The 16,763-nt window shown below is 40.6% G+C and overlaps 1 protein-coding gene across 4 annotated transcripts in view; it reads right to left on the bottom strand.

Annotated features, from left to right (window-relative positions):
* il1rapl1a (interleukin 1 receptor accessory protein-like 1a) overlaps window positions 1-16,763 on the bottom strand; it is a 173,494-nt gene that overhangs the window by 137,425 nt on the left and 19,306 nt on the right. For all 4 annotated transcript variants that reach the window (XM_038720888.1, XM_038720890.1, XM_038720887.1 and 1 more), the window contains exon 2: window positions 13,238-13,340. In XM_038720888.1, the coding sequence (XP_038576816.1) occupies window positions 13,238-13,319 (82 nt within the window). In that variant the 5' untranslated portion in view covers window positions 13,320-13,340. The remainder of the gene's footprint in view (window positions 1-13,237; window positions 13,341-16,763) is intronic.

The following is a 16,763-nucleotide window of genomic DNA, read 5'->3' on the forward strand; positions in this document are numbered from 1 at the left end:
CACTTAGACACACACACACACACACACACACACACACACACACACACACACACACACACTCACTTGCACCAGTGCATATGCTGAATATTACATTATTTTTCCTTGTGCCACAAACATGAATGATTCCCCAGCATAATTGCTTCATTATCAGTAAAGACCAGCACACACACATCAAACCGCACGTCTCTCTAATCATCTGTTCACTATACGGCCTCCATCCTCCACACACCACACCAATCACATACAACTATACACACCCCATTTCACACACATACATGTACTCGCTGAGTATACATTATCCAGAGGGAGTAATATCCCACGCTATGATGGTCTTCAATAATAAAAACTACTTACTTGTCATGTGGTTTAACCATTTACCTACCATCTTACTGTCTTACTGTGTGTATCACTAAGATATATATTTTTTATGAACTCTTGCCCTCCACATTTCCAGAAATGGCTTCCAACAGAGGCACAAACCAACATGATAACAAGTCCAGTCTTTGACAGATGATACAATCAACAACTTCCTTGTTCTTTACCAGTGTTGGGGGTAACAGGCAACAAAGTTTTCCTGTTCTTTTTGTTGCCACAGAGAAGAAAAAAAAGAAAAGGTGTTTCTGTTTCTTTCCAACTTTCTGGAAGGTGGTTGTGTACTACTGGAAGCTGGCATGGTGGCAGAGAGGACAGCCTTTACATTGTGGAGGCAATTTATTAAGCATTGACCTAGTTAACTAGGTATATGTTGAAACATGGTGTAGCTACTGTAATCTATACAAGCCTGTGTTTTATTGTTTTCATAGAGGCAGCTGTGTCTAATGTGTCTCTGCTTTACTTAAAAGTAATATTACGCAACACTCTTTTTTTTTTTTTACTCTAGTAAGCAAAATAATGATGCAGTCACACTCAACCTTCCTATACAAATCAATGCATTATAGCACATTGTGAACGAGCAAAGAAAACTGGCTTCCTATCTACACAATGCACCATCCAGTCTGGCTCTCCACAAGAAAGCCATTTAATCTCCAGTAGTCTGCATGTGATCAATCTCCCAGCACAGTGTTACTGCAGCGCAGGCCATTTCTCATCATTTAGAGAGAGAGGTATTGACCAGGCCAGGACATTCTCCGTAGTGCATATGTGTGTGTTGTGAGCCAAAGAGAAAGAATGAACAAAATTTTCCAGAGTATACAATACACTCACCTAAAGGATTATTAGGAACACCTGTTCAGTTTCTCATTAATGCAATTATCTAATCAACCAATCACATGGCAGTTGCTTCAATGCATTTAGGGGTGTGGTCCTGGTCAAGACAATCTCCTGAACTCCAAACTGAATGTCAGAATGGGAAAGAAAGGTGATTTAAGCAATTTTGAGCGTGGCATGGTTGTTGGTGCCAGACAGGCCGGTCTGAGTATTTCACAATCTGCTCAGTTACTGGGATTTTCACGCACAACCATTTCTAGGGTTTACAAAGAATGGTGTGAAAAGGGAAAAACATCCAGTATGCGGCAGTCCTGTGGGCGAAAATGCCTTGTTGATGCTAGAGGTCAGAGGAGAATGGGCCGACTGATTCAAGCTGATAGAAGAGCAACTTTGACTGAAATAACCACTCGTTACAACCGAGGTATGCAGCAAAGCATTTGTGAAGCCACAACACGCACAACCTTGAGGCGGATGGGCTACAACAGCAGAAGACCCCACCGGGTACCACTCATCTCCACTACAAATAGGAAAAAGAGGCTACGATTTGCAAGAGCTCACCAAAATTGGACAGTTGAAGACTGGAAAAATGTTGCCTGGTCTGATGAGTCTCGATTTCTGTTGAGACATTCAGATGGTAGAGTAAACAGAATGAGAACATGGATCCATCATGCCTTGTTACCACTGTGCAGGCTGGTGGTGGTGGTGTAATGGTGTGGGGGATGTTTTCTTGGCACACTTTAGGCCCCTTAGTGCCAATTGGGCATCGTTTAAATGCCACGGCCTACCTGAGCATTGTTTCTGACCATGTCCATCCCTTTATGGCCACCATGTACCCATCCTCTGATGGCTACTTCCAGCAGGATAATGCACCATGTCACAAAGCTCGAATCATTTCAAATTGGTTTCTTGAACATGACAATGAGTTCACTGTACTAAAATGGCCCCCACAGTCACCAGATCTCAACCCAATAGAGCATCTTTGGGATGTGGTGCAACGGGAGCTTCGTGCCCTGGATGTGCATCCAAACAAATCTCCATCAACTGCAAGATGCTATCCTATCAATATGGGCCAACATTTCTAAAGAATGCTTTCAGCACCTTGTTGAATCAATGCCACGTAGAATTAAGACAGTTCTGAAGGTGAAAGGGGGTCAAACACAGTATTAGTATGGTGTTCCTAATAATCCTTTAGGTGAGTGTACATCCTGTGGTTGTTTCTCTGTTGTGTTGTTGTACATGTACTGTGTGTGCATGTATGCATTCTTATGAAAAGTGAATGTGTGTGTATCAAAGCGGCAAAAACTGCAGGATAACAAACATGTTTATACCAGAGTCGACATGCTTGCTTATTGATGTCCTGTGGGCTGATACAGCTGGCCATATTCCCTACTTATCATCAGTACATCCTTAGTTAGATGTTCCTGCTTAGTGGCTCACATCAAGAAAGCAGGCACCCAGGACGAGCACAGCATTGTTAATGAGCATCAAATGCAATTAGGTTAGCACGGTGATGCAAAAAGAGAAACAAGACAGAGGCTGAAACTACTCTTGGATGGGTAACATCATTTTAGACATGTCAAGTTAGAGTTGATCTCTCAGTAAACTGTTACACTCTTTCCTGCACAAGCATCTAGGAAGCCTCGGGGTATGAGACAGGCATGACAAGTAGAAACAAGGTCTCACTACATCTTATTTGTGTAGGTCATTTAGCCCATCTGCTTGACAGAGAAAACGTATAGTCAAGCACATTTTAGTTTTAAAGTGTCAGAGAAATTGCACCGCTATGATTTGTGAAATGAAAGGAGAGCGCCTTGACAAATAAATTATCTTACTGACTGACTGACTGGATTTTGTGTTCCTGTCCTCACACTTATCGTGAGGTTATTCAGGCATCAGCTCCATGGACTTCATCCCCCACACTGCCTTGGGGCCATGTCAGATTTACAGTTATCCATGACAGGCTCTTATCAGGGATTTGGAGCGGGACTTTGCAGAGTCATCTAGAATATTGGTTGTATCATTTTTATCCCCGCTCCAAGAGTCCAAGGTTGGGATATCACAAGTCACACAGAGAATATTTCAGATGAATACACAACCGCACACACCCACACACCCACACACACACACATTCCTGACATCTTCTGCTGGGATCATTGGGTAGCAATGTCCTGTCATATCCGAGTATGTAGACAGCAAGCTGACAGCAGTGGCTTTTGGGACGCTACGCTACATTAAACCAGCAGTCACAGCTGGTACCGCTCTCTGTAGCCCATATCTGTTTTTACAATTACAATTCGCTTTCTTTCTAAAATTATTTTGAAACCAACAGGTATACAACAATGGTTACTCTTTAAAGGTCCAATCCATAGTTTTTTTGAGCATGTGAAAAGGTTTATTTACATACATTGCTTAAGAGCAAATTTTAAAAAAATCAGCATTTGGTTTTTCAACTGATTATTAAGTAAATAGGCAGGTTTTCTATAAACATTCCAGATGTAAGCAAACCTTTCAAAAAACATGAATATGTTAGATTTATTTTAGTGTTTCATTTTGTGTATTTTTTTCTGAGAGACTATTCTTTTACTATTCTCCACATATTTACTGTAAAGTAAGTGTAAGAAATATCAAGGCTCCCATTGTATTTGAGCTGAGTGCAGAGTGTTGTTTTCCACTGCAGCATGTTCACTCATCCCTGCAGGCTGTGTTTAAGAGCCATTATTCCAGCTAACAGACCGGTCAGCAGGCCGGGATGTGTTTAGTGATGTGTATTGTCTAGCCCTCTCATGACATTTGGGGTGCATAAATGGACAAAGTGTTCATGCAACGTTTTATTTTTGGTCTCTATATGGGACAGCAGAGGCAGCAGACGTTGTGATGGCGCAGAGTCACAGCTGTGAGCAATTCATGATCAGGGCTATTGTCTTTTTATGTTCAGGCAGTGAGTCTGGGGCAAAAGAAAAAAAAAACACACTGTGGACCAATCTCATGACGATACACTACACTTAACCTTTGACCAGGTGACACTGATTGATGGGCAGGCAGTGAAAGTCCCAGCACAGTGCTCACCCTCTCTGCATAGTGAGCCATCGTAAAAACATTTGTTGCCTAACATAGTCACAAAATGATGTAGCTTTCTATCCCCATGAATTATTAGGATTTGCAAAAAACACACTACTGTCTCATAGCTCAAACGTTATACAATTCTAAGGTGAGATATCAGAAATGTGGATGTTATAACTCTGTTAAAAAGTGTTTGGATTTGGTTGGTGAGGTAATCCTAAAATTAGTTTTTGTACATGTATTGAACCAGCCATTTCCCTTCCCTGACCACAAAGTCATCAAGGCAGAATTAAAGGCTATTACTGAAATATTATCAGTATCACAAAGCACACTGCATGACACACTACATTCTAATGTGACACTAGGCGCTTTCACACTGCCCACTTTTCTTGGATTATTATGCCAATATGCTGGCTCGCTGCGCTGTATGAAAGGTACCCAGCCGAAAAGAAGGGTCCGATTTGATCCTCCTCTGAGCCGGGAATGTTGTTAGTAACAGAGGCGGAACGATGTCTGTCTAAAAAGCCACAGCCTGCATGCCGGAACTGGTGTGACATTTCAACGCCATTGTTATAAGTCATGGTCTTTTTTTAACTGTCTAACTCTGAAAGTCCACTGTGCCCGGCTGCGCCACAGTTTTATTACGTCCTCAGCCTGGCTTCATCGTCCACCGGAAGTATAATTTTTGTGCTTCTTCACAGGTCTCTGTGAACATTTCAGAATCAGAACATTTTGTCCGTCTGAGTTTGCTGACATGTTTAGATTTTGCTGATTTGTTAATCAGTGCTTGCTTTTTGTGCTTCTACTATGATTAAGTAGGCTATGCAGTTAAATAGTTTCTTTTAAATTGTTAAATTGTAAATTGTTTTTATCTTATTTTACCAATAAGGTGGTGTCAATCAGAGCCTCTATTACCCCCATGGCCTCTTACTCAGAGGTCCCTCACCAGCAACAAGAGAGTTTTAAGCAGTTTTATCCCATCGACTTGTCTGAGCTTTTAAAAACAGTATCACAAATCAGAGTGTCCTCCAGCCCACTTGATGTAATACCTACAAAGTTTTTATTGAAAGTAATGGATTCTGTTGGGCCCCATTTGATCTCTGTTTTTAACAGCTCCCTATCTACTGGTTGTGTCCCTGATTATTTTAAAACGGCTTGCGTGAACCCGCTTTTAAAGAAACCTGGTTTAGATCCCTCCCTCCCACATAATTTTAGACCAATTTCAAAACTGCCTTTTATTGCAAAGATTCTAGAAATAATTGTGTCCAAACAACTGCTCACTGTACTGGAAAATAACAAATTATTTGAAAAGTTTCAATCTGGTTTCAGGAAGTACCACAGCACTGAGACTGCCCTGCTTAAAGTCACCAATGACCTTTTAATGTCTGCTCACGAAGGCATGTGCTCAGTCCTGGTACTCCTGGACCTTAGCGCTGCTTTTGACACCATTGATCACAACATCATGTTAGACAGACTGAGGCACTGGGTGGGGATCTCTGGTACTGCCCTAGAATGGTTTTCATCCTACCTGTCAAATTGGAAGTTTTGCGTGTCTGTAAACAACTATGTCTCTTCGTTCTGTCCAGTTAAATATGGTGTGCCTCAGGGGTCGGTCTTAGGACCCATTTTGTTTTCCTTGTATCTGCTTCCCCTTGGACATATTATCCATAAACATGGTATTTCTTTTCATATTTATGCTGATGACATAAATGTACTTGCCCGTCACATCCCCAGATCATGGAATGCTGAGTTCACTTAAAAACTGCCTTTGTGAAGTTAAAAATGGATGTCAAATAATTTCCTCCAGCTGAACTCAGACAAAACAGAAATCCTGGTCATCGGGTCCCAGCAGATGGCAAAACAAATACTGCCATCTGCTGGTTCCCTAGTAAATCACATTAAGCCTGTTGCAAAGAACCTTGGTGTCTGGTTTGATAGTAATTTAAATTTCGAGCAGCACACCACAAAGCTTGTTCAATCATGTTTTTATCAACTTAGAAATATAGCAAAAATTTGATCTATGTTAACTTTTAAGGACACCGAGACCATTTTACACGCCTTCATCTCATCACGCCTGGATTATTGCAACAGCCTTTTCACTTGTTTAACCCAAAAATCTATTGATCGACTCCAGACTGTCCAGAACTCAGCTGCCAGGCTTTTAACCAGAACAAAGAAATATGACCTCATTACTCCTATTTTAGCTTCATTACACTGGCTCCCAGTGTGTTTTAGAATTGACTTTAAAATTTTATTGATCACTTTTAAAGCTCTTCATGGCCTCTCGCCTTGTTATATTTCTGACCTTTTAGTCCCATACGCATCAGCACGTACCTTGAGATCCTCGGGCAGAGGTCTGTTGTCTGTTCCAGAGTCTCGACTGAAAACTAAAGGGGACAGAGTGTTTGTTGTCAGGGCCCCGAGGCTCTGGAACAGCCTGCCCGAGGAAATCAGGTCGGCTGAGTCAGTGAACTCTTTTAAGTCCCTTCTTAAAACATACTTTTATAGGTGAGCCTTTCCTGATCTTATTTGACTTTATTTTATCCCTTTTATTTTATTCTATTGTACTTATTTTATATTTATCTTAAATGTATATTTTGGTCTTTTCAATGTTTTCTTGCTTGTATTGTTGTCTTTGCACTTGTTGAAGCACTTTGTAACTTGTTTTTGAAAAGTGCTCTACAAATAAAGATTATAATTATATATTTTCGTCTGTTTTAACAGTGTTTACAGTTGTTTTACGAACGGGAGTCTGCACAGGATAATTCATTCAGAAAATTGACCTGATAAGCTCAGGCAGCGTATGTCCACTGTAGTAGGCAGACTCAGTGGAGGTAGCCCGGAAAGCCGGGTCGCTTTGTGAAAGCACACAAGGTGGCGGGATTATGCAGCACTATTTTGTTCAGTATGAATGAGCGAATGTGGCATATTGGCGGACATTCTTTCCGCGTTTATTGCGGGATCTCTGTGTGAAAGCGGCTACTGAAAGTGTCATAATTTGATGCCTCAGGTGGATCACCATCTGAATTAATCAGGCTATGCTTTTGTTTAATTCCACTAGATTTAACACTGGATAACCAACACATTCTCATCTCAATGCGTCATAACTTGACGCTTTCAGACAGCGTGACAAAGCGTAAGGATTTTACACTAAATGTACCCTTCAGCGTCCGTATGAAACGCCCCCATTTCCTACATTGCAGCAACACAAGGGAGGCTAACATGCATACATTCAGTGACAGGTTTAGGTACTAACATTTCTGATGGTTGTGGTAAGGGTAGGGGCTTCGGGGGGCTGTCAACACCTTTATCGCGAATGTTGCTAGCTAGCTAGCACTTCCGGTCTGTACGGGACGCCCCAGAGCGTCTCATAGAGACGCTTCTGGAAGCATCTCATGGAGACGCACCCGGTTCGTCTCACACAGACGCTAAAGGTACCCCTAAATACCTATGCTTTGTCACTCTTTCTCAAATCCTCAGTATATGACGACCTGAGATGAGAACGGGCTCGGATAACTCACCTTGTCAGTGGAATGTCCAAAGCTCAGTCCAATATATACTTTCTTTCAGGTTTGTCAGATCCATGTGGCCACTTTTCAGAGCCTGGACCAAGTCCTGAGTCTCTATTTTCCAAATGGTGTACATTTGAATAATGTCATTTTGACTTATAACTGGGCACAATGTGCAATGCTGTGGCTGGCCTCTGTCCTTAAGACAGTCAGCGCTCAACACAAAAAGTGTGCAAGGCAGGGGATCCAGTTTATGATGTGTGTTTGAAATGACTGAAGGGAATGTTGTCTGACCAAGGCCAAAATCTAAAGAGGTGCCATGGTATATTGGGCTGACCAGCTATATCTTCATCCCCACTTTTCCACAGTGATCATTTCTCTTGATCTCTGCTGAAACTTTGAAACCAGTGGAGCAGTACCAACAAGTGTTTGACAGGATCCACATATGTCTAATTCAGCTTTTCAATGTGACTCTAGACCTGCTCCAGATTCATACACAGGACACAGAGCTGGAAGCTGATTTTAACCAGGACAGACAACTGGTGATGAAATGATCTCACTGTAAAAGTTTGCTTTGCGTCCCCTTTGGGATCATTTAAATGGCAAAATCCAATTGTTTTCTATGTGTCATTGTGGGTTGATGAGCATCAACTCGTTGGGACAGGCCATTGTCCTGTTTCCCATCGTGCTGTGTAGAATTAATTTCCCTTCATCAACCACTTTTTTATATATGTATACCTGCAAACAATGTTAAGCTATTACAGTATTTTCATTATAGATAGGTTCATTGTTTGTTTTTCAATCAGTCAATTACTTGGCTAATAAATGAGAGATGCTTATATGAAGTTACCACAGTCCAAAATGATGTCTTTAAATGTTGTATTTTGTCTTGGAGCAGCCATTTAAGTAGAAATCATTCAATTGACTCAAAAAAGAATTTACTGTCAAGTATGATTAACAATTTTACTTAATGAAAGACTGACTGTGTCATCATGAATGTCATCAGTTCATTTTCTGTTCATTTAATCAATTTATCCCTTCAGCAATACTTATAAACACCTTTTACTCTATGTATTATTCTTGATCCCTCACTGTCTTGCTCTTAACAATGTTAGACTCTGCATTGTGTTGAGGTGTGCAGACATCTAGGTTTTGGGTTTTGTCTGAAAGTTCTTACCCATATGTAACATTCTTCAGTGCTACTTACAGCCTGCCGCAAACTGGTAATTGGGTTTGCGGGCAGACTGAGACCCCGGTTAAAGACTCCTGTCTTGACTGATTAAAGTCTGGGTCTTTATGGGCTGATCTCCAGCAGAGAGACTGGAATGGGCTTGCTCAGGTCTGACTGAGCTGGGTCGGACCAAAACGAGGACAATTGGAGTCTGATGGATGCACCCTGACAACTTGTCCCTGTCAGAGACCTGTGCAAAGTCCCTGGGAGTGAATCTCATGCAGTGTCAGCATGGCCACGGCCAGCCCACTTGCACAATCACACCGAGGTGAGAGGACATAGTGAGCAGAGTGCTTGGTGAAAAAAAAATACTAATTTGCAGCAGCAGAGCAGAAGATGTGGATCAAACATGACCTGTGTGTGAACTGCTCATACATGCACCTATAGACGTGTGTGCACACACAACAGAAAATCACAAACCAACAACAGAAATGTACCCCAACTGATATCCAATTCTGCAGAGCCTGACTGGTCATTAAAACAATGGGCAATGCCAAGCATGGTGCGGAATAAGAAACACATACAGCCTCCACACCTTTGGGAAACTCATTAGTGCAGGTAAGACAGGGCCAAGAAGACTCCACATTGAATCATTATAGGATTTTGGAGTGCTACAAACTCTGGGAATGCCGCTTGGACATTGGTAGGGAAAATCTATTGAAAAGCTGCTTTATCCAGTCTCTCTTGAGGGCTTACCAAGGCCTCATAGCCAATCTCTCACACATAATGATTCAAGATTGTCAAGTCAAATTCCCTACTCTTCCTGCAACCCTACACAAACAATAGTATTCCCATCTGATGCGGAATGCCCCACAAACAATTCATTATAACAGTAATCCATACAAAGGTCTATTTCTTTGTCTCAAACTTTCTTTTCCTCTCTCTGAGTTGTATTAAAATGTCTGGTTTGGACTCAACAATAGTAACAACTACCTATAAATGACTTTGACCTAGGTGCATGTATGAAGCCAGAGGTGGTCATTTGAAATTAATTTAATAGCAGTCATGAGAGTCCAGCTGCTCCATCTCTTTCATCCCCAGCACATGAAGACAAATATCCCAAACCTTTGAACCAGAAAACAATCACTCACCAGGGACTTTATCAGCCAATTAATCTCCTTAACCACCACATTTCGTCTTTAACACAGACACTGAACCTTCATCCTGTTCACTTTTTCAGAGACTAGTTCTGGCGAGAAGGATAGAGTAAGGCAGAAAAAATAATTTGACATGTTTTAGAACGACACAGTTTAATAATATCCAAAATAAGATACTGAAATCACAACACCTGCAATGCCTACATTGACAAAAGGATTTCATGCAAACAACTCAAGTGAAATTAACACTTTTTTTCCAAACAAAGATTTAAACAAACAATTCAGAGAGAGAACGAGTGACTGTGTCAATTTACCAGATAACATGTTTACTGTGAGCATGTCTGATTTCCACCTGCCTCTATTTATAATCTGAGGCAGACACAGAAGCCTTTCAAAGTGCGATTAAATAGCCAAGCTGCCCTGTGACACTCCATAACCTTTGACCTTTCAGTTAGAGTTTAATATTGACTTTACTGATATCGATATTTGACCAAAGGACACAGAGGACCCACTTGATTGATCTGAAATGCCCTGTCTCTGATCTATACAGAAATCCTCCACGGATCAAAATGTACAACCTTACATGTTTGTGTGCATGTGTAGGCACATAAATTAAGACAATTTCACAGACAATTTTAACACACAATCACACACAAGCAACCACATACCTTGGTATGTCCATACATACATGGATTCAAACTCCTACATAAACCCTAATGACACAACTCTACAATACAAATACCTAATGAGACACACAAATGCAGTCAATTACCTATTAGGGACATCTCAATAGTTGAACAGAAATCCAGTTAAATTCCATGAAACGTGTCTCTTTTTGTGTTACTGTATTCTATAACCATAAGACAGGAACCTTGTTATGACAGTTATATGACCAAAGCCCTCATATATTTAGTTGGAAAATAATTTTCAGACTGCAAAATTGCTGGATCAATTATACTTGATTGATCTTTGCAAGGCGAGTCTTGCAAGTCTTAAGGGCCTGATCAGGCTAATAGGCTGGTTTCACTGACATGAGCTTGGCTTTGTGTCTAACCTTTTATTTGAACTAATTACAGGTATGATTATTGTCTTAAACAACTAATTATAGTGCAACATCAGATGTGTATGTCCATAAAATTATATAATATATATATATATATATATATATATATATATATATATATATGTATAGTATTTTAAGGAGAATAACTTTAAATATTGTTCATGTCCAGAGACTTGGGAGATTTAACAACATAGACTTACAACATACAAGTGCTCGCGTCTAACCTTAGCAGTCCAAGGTTTGTAATATATTAAGTCAAACACATAACATATAGCAAGTAGTAGAGTATTGAGGCCTGCTCACAGTAGCATTAAAAATGGCAAAATCGCTTATTTCCAATGGAATTGGCACCATCAGTGGATTCAATTGCGGAGGTGAAGTATATCCATTCAAATTTTTCTTTGGTGAACTTTGACATGCTAATTTGTCTGATTGGCAGCCAGCCATATTATATATTATATTATATATCCAAAAGGAATAAGGAAGCTATCGTGTCAGGAAGCTAAAGCGTCCATTCAGTTTTATTTAACCTCCTCTGTCAGGGCAGTTCCACTAAAGAGTGGTTTGCAGACAGTTATGAAACAAGACTCAAATATGTCTTTTGAATAAACTGTGAAAACTATTGTACATGCTAGTTTGGAGCTTTTTCCCCGCTTCAGTATGTCTTTATTGAGTGTAATGACATACAATCCTGACACCGTACTCAAGCTACAGGACAGCTGCAGTACTTAACCAGCTAGCCCTGCAAATGCGTTATCCAAGCTTCTAGAATAACAACTTTCATGAAGAATGAATTTTGCTGTGCCACTTCCTGGTGTGACCAGGCCTTAAGCTGTTTAACTTCTTGAAACCGTTGCATGGACAGTCAGCCACAATAATGAGGATAGTATATTCTATTTTTTTTAGTTTGTTTCCTGAGGGTGTGTTTTTTTTCCAGTTCAGTAGGTGTACAAGTAAGTGTGTCTGTATTCTGTGTCACTGACCATCTTCTTCGCTGATTGAAGCACATTATTCATTGATAAGCTGCCCTTCTGCTCTTTGTGTCTGTGAGCATGCTTCCTTCAATATAAAACCTTAAGCTAAAGGTCAGTCCTTAAATCTTCAGACATGCCCACTCATGTCTGCAGTATAAACACAGCCAGACACATTCCTGTATACAAACAATGGATTTTATGGAAACAAAAAATACATATTATCTTAGATGAGTGACTTACTTTTTCTCAGTAATGGCAGCTAGTCTTCACAGAGTGTTAACTGACTGTCTGAATCCCTATATGTATTCCTGTCATGAAAAGTTTCTACCTTCAATCTTTTTACTCTCCATTTTCTCTTTTGACCTTTGGATTTGTTCACAATTGATGCTCAATTTGCTGGCATTTAGAGCTGAAATGAGTTTCACAGTAACCCTCCATGACCCAGTCACTGAGCAATTGGATCATTTGGTTGCTGTCACTCTCTCTAGATTGAGGAAGGTCTAGCTAATTCTAAAAAGTACAATGTATACCTTTTCATTAATTCACATGCTCTTCACCTAAGACGCAGGCATAAAAGCTGCACTTACATCTAAATTGCTCAACAGTGTTCCCATTTTCCTGTCGGAGTCATTCTCACAGAAGTGGGAAGGGAGTCATCCCTCGCAATTACCTGCCTATCATCTTTTTGAAAAATATTTTTAAAGCATGTGACACACACACCAGTGAGACAGTAGTGTTTTCTAGGAGCACCTGAAGCCTGCAGTATCATGGGGAAAACACTATTAGGCATAATGTCAGCAATAACAAATAATTAAATATTGCTGATTATTCACCAGCTAAACACAATCCAACAGTGTCAATTATTGTCTTTTAAGGTCCGGACTATTTATATTTATTGTAGACAGAAGTTCATAAAACAACAGCACAAAAATTACTCATTTAAATGAAATGACAAAAAGCCTCCAAATCATGATGACAATGGTTGGTGGCCACCATAAAGACAGACACAACACTTGGAGCACACTCACACACATACATAAAAAGAGTCTTAACATACAGGGGCTGCAAGCACAGGCGGTGGACAGGGTGTTAAATACCTGAGCCTCTCTTAGAGACCACCTTTACACTCTTGGACAGCGTGACGTACAGCAGGATCAGCAGAGGGCTGGGAGGTCTCATCTTCCCCCCCGTCCTCACAGCCTGAAGCAGAAGAGACATGAGCAGGGGGAAGGAGGAATGGCAAGAGAGAGAAAGAAAGAAATTTATCAGTCACTGCTTGCACATGAGATCAAGTACCTCCTTGTTGCTACTAGATAAGACTTAAGTGTTAGTGTGGAGGGACGTTGTGTAACTGCCCAAATACTACAACAAGTAAGTGCACACACTTTTGTACAAACATTTACACACAGATACACACTTGGACACTCACGTCAACCCATTTTGCACATTTCCCAGGGGGGTCTTTCTCGTAATGATTATGTCTCATGATTGCAATTGAGACGGGTTATCATAGCAGGGATATACGTCATGAGAAACCATTCCCTAAGATGCTGACGAATCAATAAAGAAATAATTACATGTGTATGAAATACCACTTTAATAGCCAACTTCATTAAAAAACAGGGGAGACCTTGAAGGGAATTTCAAATTATCACCTTGTGACTCTCATAGATGTGGCAAATATCCCACCCATATCCCTTATCAACTCATATATCATATTAATTGATGGAGGTGACTCATTCTCTCCTCATCTTCTCTGAGTAAATGACATAATCTAACATGAAGTAATTACCTTCTTATAGCCAGCTCCTGAAATAGATCTGGTGCTGCTGTATAAATTTGATGTTAAATTAAAAAAAACACACTCATGAAAAAATTAGTTTATTAGCCTGCAGTGCTGGCCAATGGCAATACCCTTCAAACTCAACCATCCTCTAACTGTAACAGAAGATTTGCAGACAAAACAGGAAACAAACAAAGACATTAGAAAGTGAAATTAATAAAAGTTTAAAATCCATGATAACTGAAAACTTCAACATTATGGGAAATACACTTACTATATAACATGTTAATTTGTGTGTTTTAGAGGTGCTGGTATGCTGATTTTGTTTCCTTTGTACAAAGCCAGGCAAGTTGTTTCCCCCTGTTTCCAGTATTTAGTTAGTTGGCCATTGTCAGTAGGTTCATCTTTACAATACTGATATGTGACGTGGTACCAATCATCTCACCTAGCTCGTCGTAATATAATAAGCATACCTCACAAAATGTCAAATTCCTCTTAAAGTTGGGTAGAGACCCATTGCCTTGTATCATTTTAAAGCACACACGGCAACAGAGGGGCAAAAGGTGGCACCGGCAAACTCTCACTCTACTAAAGCTGTTGTTTGCGTCAGCAGGACCAGACAACCAAACAGAATAAGGTGATTGGAGGAGGAGAGCAGATTCACCAATAGCCAGATCCAAGTTTCTGTCAGTCTAAGTGTAAGAAAAGGAGAACACAACACACAGCAAATTAACCCAGTGGACCGGAAAGGAGAAGACGAGAATCCTGGCCTTTGGAGACAGAAACTAACGACGCAGAGAGCCAGAGCCAGGAGGGGCTCTGGAGTCTGCGACACGTCACGTGCGCTGAGATTAGCATAGCTAATGAAAGGAGCCTCTCTCTGTGTTTACATGATACTCGCAAGGCCCACTGTGAAAAGAAGCCTTTCTCTCTTACTCGATCACATTCTACTAGGAAACAACGTTCAGTCGATAAACACCGCTCTGCCAATAACATTCTGGCAAATGCCACAGCTAAAGGATTGGCTTTGTTCAGCTAAAAGGCCTTTAAAAACACTTGCTGATAAGCTGGTCAGTTCTAATTGTGTGTTTTAGCTGCAGCTGTAACCCCATGGTCAGTTCATTGATATGTGCACACGCAAATCCACAAATAGAAACACTCTCAAAGGTCCAAATTCTTTAGAGGTTAGCTCAGATTTTCAGAGTCTTCAATCATAGTAATTGTATCCCCCATCCTGCGGCCATTGCTGCAATACTTTCTCAGAAATTTAACAAGAGAAGCATAAGGAGGGACTTGCAGCTACCAAATACACCATGACAAGAGTAAAAAATTGAAAAGTCAAGAAACATAAGGGAATTTCATTGCAACTGTAATCATGCACACACAAGCAGAAGAGAGAAAAAGAAAAACAGAAAATCCCCAATGTGGCCGCATTTATTTGCTACTTACTGTAAAACACTGGTGGACAAGCTTATTTCCTGTTCTTTGTAAAATTCTTTAACCCTACAGTCCAGCCCTCATACTGTACCTGTTACTGTACATGTCTAACGTATGCTTCATATTCAGCTAGTTTGCTGTCTTTCACTCTCTTCAAGATAACGATTGCTTGCATGTCAAAACTGTTAATGATAACATGTCACTTAACAAAGTATTCAGTGTTAAAGCATTTTTCTGCTTAAAGCATGTGATAGTAATCTGCCAGTGGGGACAGAAAATTTGAGTTCTGTGTCGTTTAGTCAGGGGGGTTTTCTTCTGAAAAACGACAATATTAAATGATAATCACACCACTTGAATCAAGGTCACCTCATTTGGGGGCATGGAGTGGCCTAAGGGTTAAGATGCACACCATTCTGTATAACCACAACATCCCAGGTTCAATTGGGTGGCAGGATACTATTTTTGCAAGTGTCCCTAACTGTATTTCCTGTCTATATCTACACTCCAAGCTGTCCAATGAAGGCAAAATGCCAAATTCATAATTTCAAGCTGCTGATACATGTTGATTTACTTAACACAACTGAATGATTGGCAGGTTGTGTTTCTGTCTCTCTAGGATAGAGAGCTGCCCCTGTCACAACCTAATTCAGGAGAACAATGGTTGCGACCCTTCTCTGTGTCCCAATCCCAATCATGCAACACCTTCACAAGCTCAGTGGACTTTGGGTCCTGCCAGCCATGACATCAGTAACCAACCATCCTCACACAGAGAGGGACATTGTGCGCCTCTCAAGACCCCCACAAACACCCAACACACCTCATCTCCGCTCCTCTCCTTCCTCTCCACTCCCCCGTCATTCCCTGCATTCTCTCCACAAACAAAACATTAAAAACAGCAACTCTAGGAGTTAAAACCAGAATGGCTCACAGGTCAGACTGACTTCTCAGTGTACTCTCCAGAAGAAACTGGTTCATGAAGGACAGTTGGGAGAAAGTATTAAGTAACAACCATTAAACATCAGTCTAGTGACTTAGTAAAGCAGCATTTTCAACTGTCTCAGTATAATTCCTGTAAAATATAACTGTTAAGATCTTTGCAGTAAGTGGAGCATGAAGTTAAACCTGCATCATTCCACTCTTGAAGGTTCTCTCATCATTTTGTCATGCTCAGAGGGAGCATACACTGAGGTTAAATAATATATTAGTCACCTCGGAAGTTAATTTCCCCCTCAAAGCCAAGTAGCTTTGGAAACCAGAAGTTTAGTGAGTGTTTATTTCAACTATACAAGACAAAATTCAATTGACTCATCTGACACTTGTCAGCATCATGGTGTTATTGTATAACACCATGATGCTGAACTGCCATTGCTCCTTGAAACTATCTCCCCAAAAACTCACACACT

Source organism: Micropterus salmoides, unplaced genomic scaffold (assembly GCF_014851395.1).
Source record: "Micropterus salmoides isolate LMB-PRFRI ecotype aquatic unplaced genomic scaffold, ASM1485139v1 Ms_hic_scaffold_15, whole genome shotgun sequence".
NCBI lineage: Eukaryota > Metazoa > Chordata > Actinopteri > Centrarchiformes > Centrarchidae > Micropterus > Micropterus salmoides.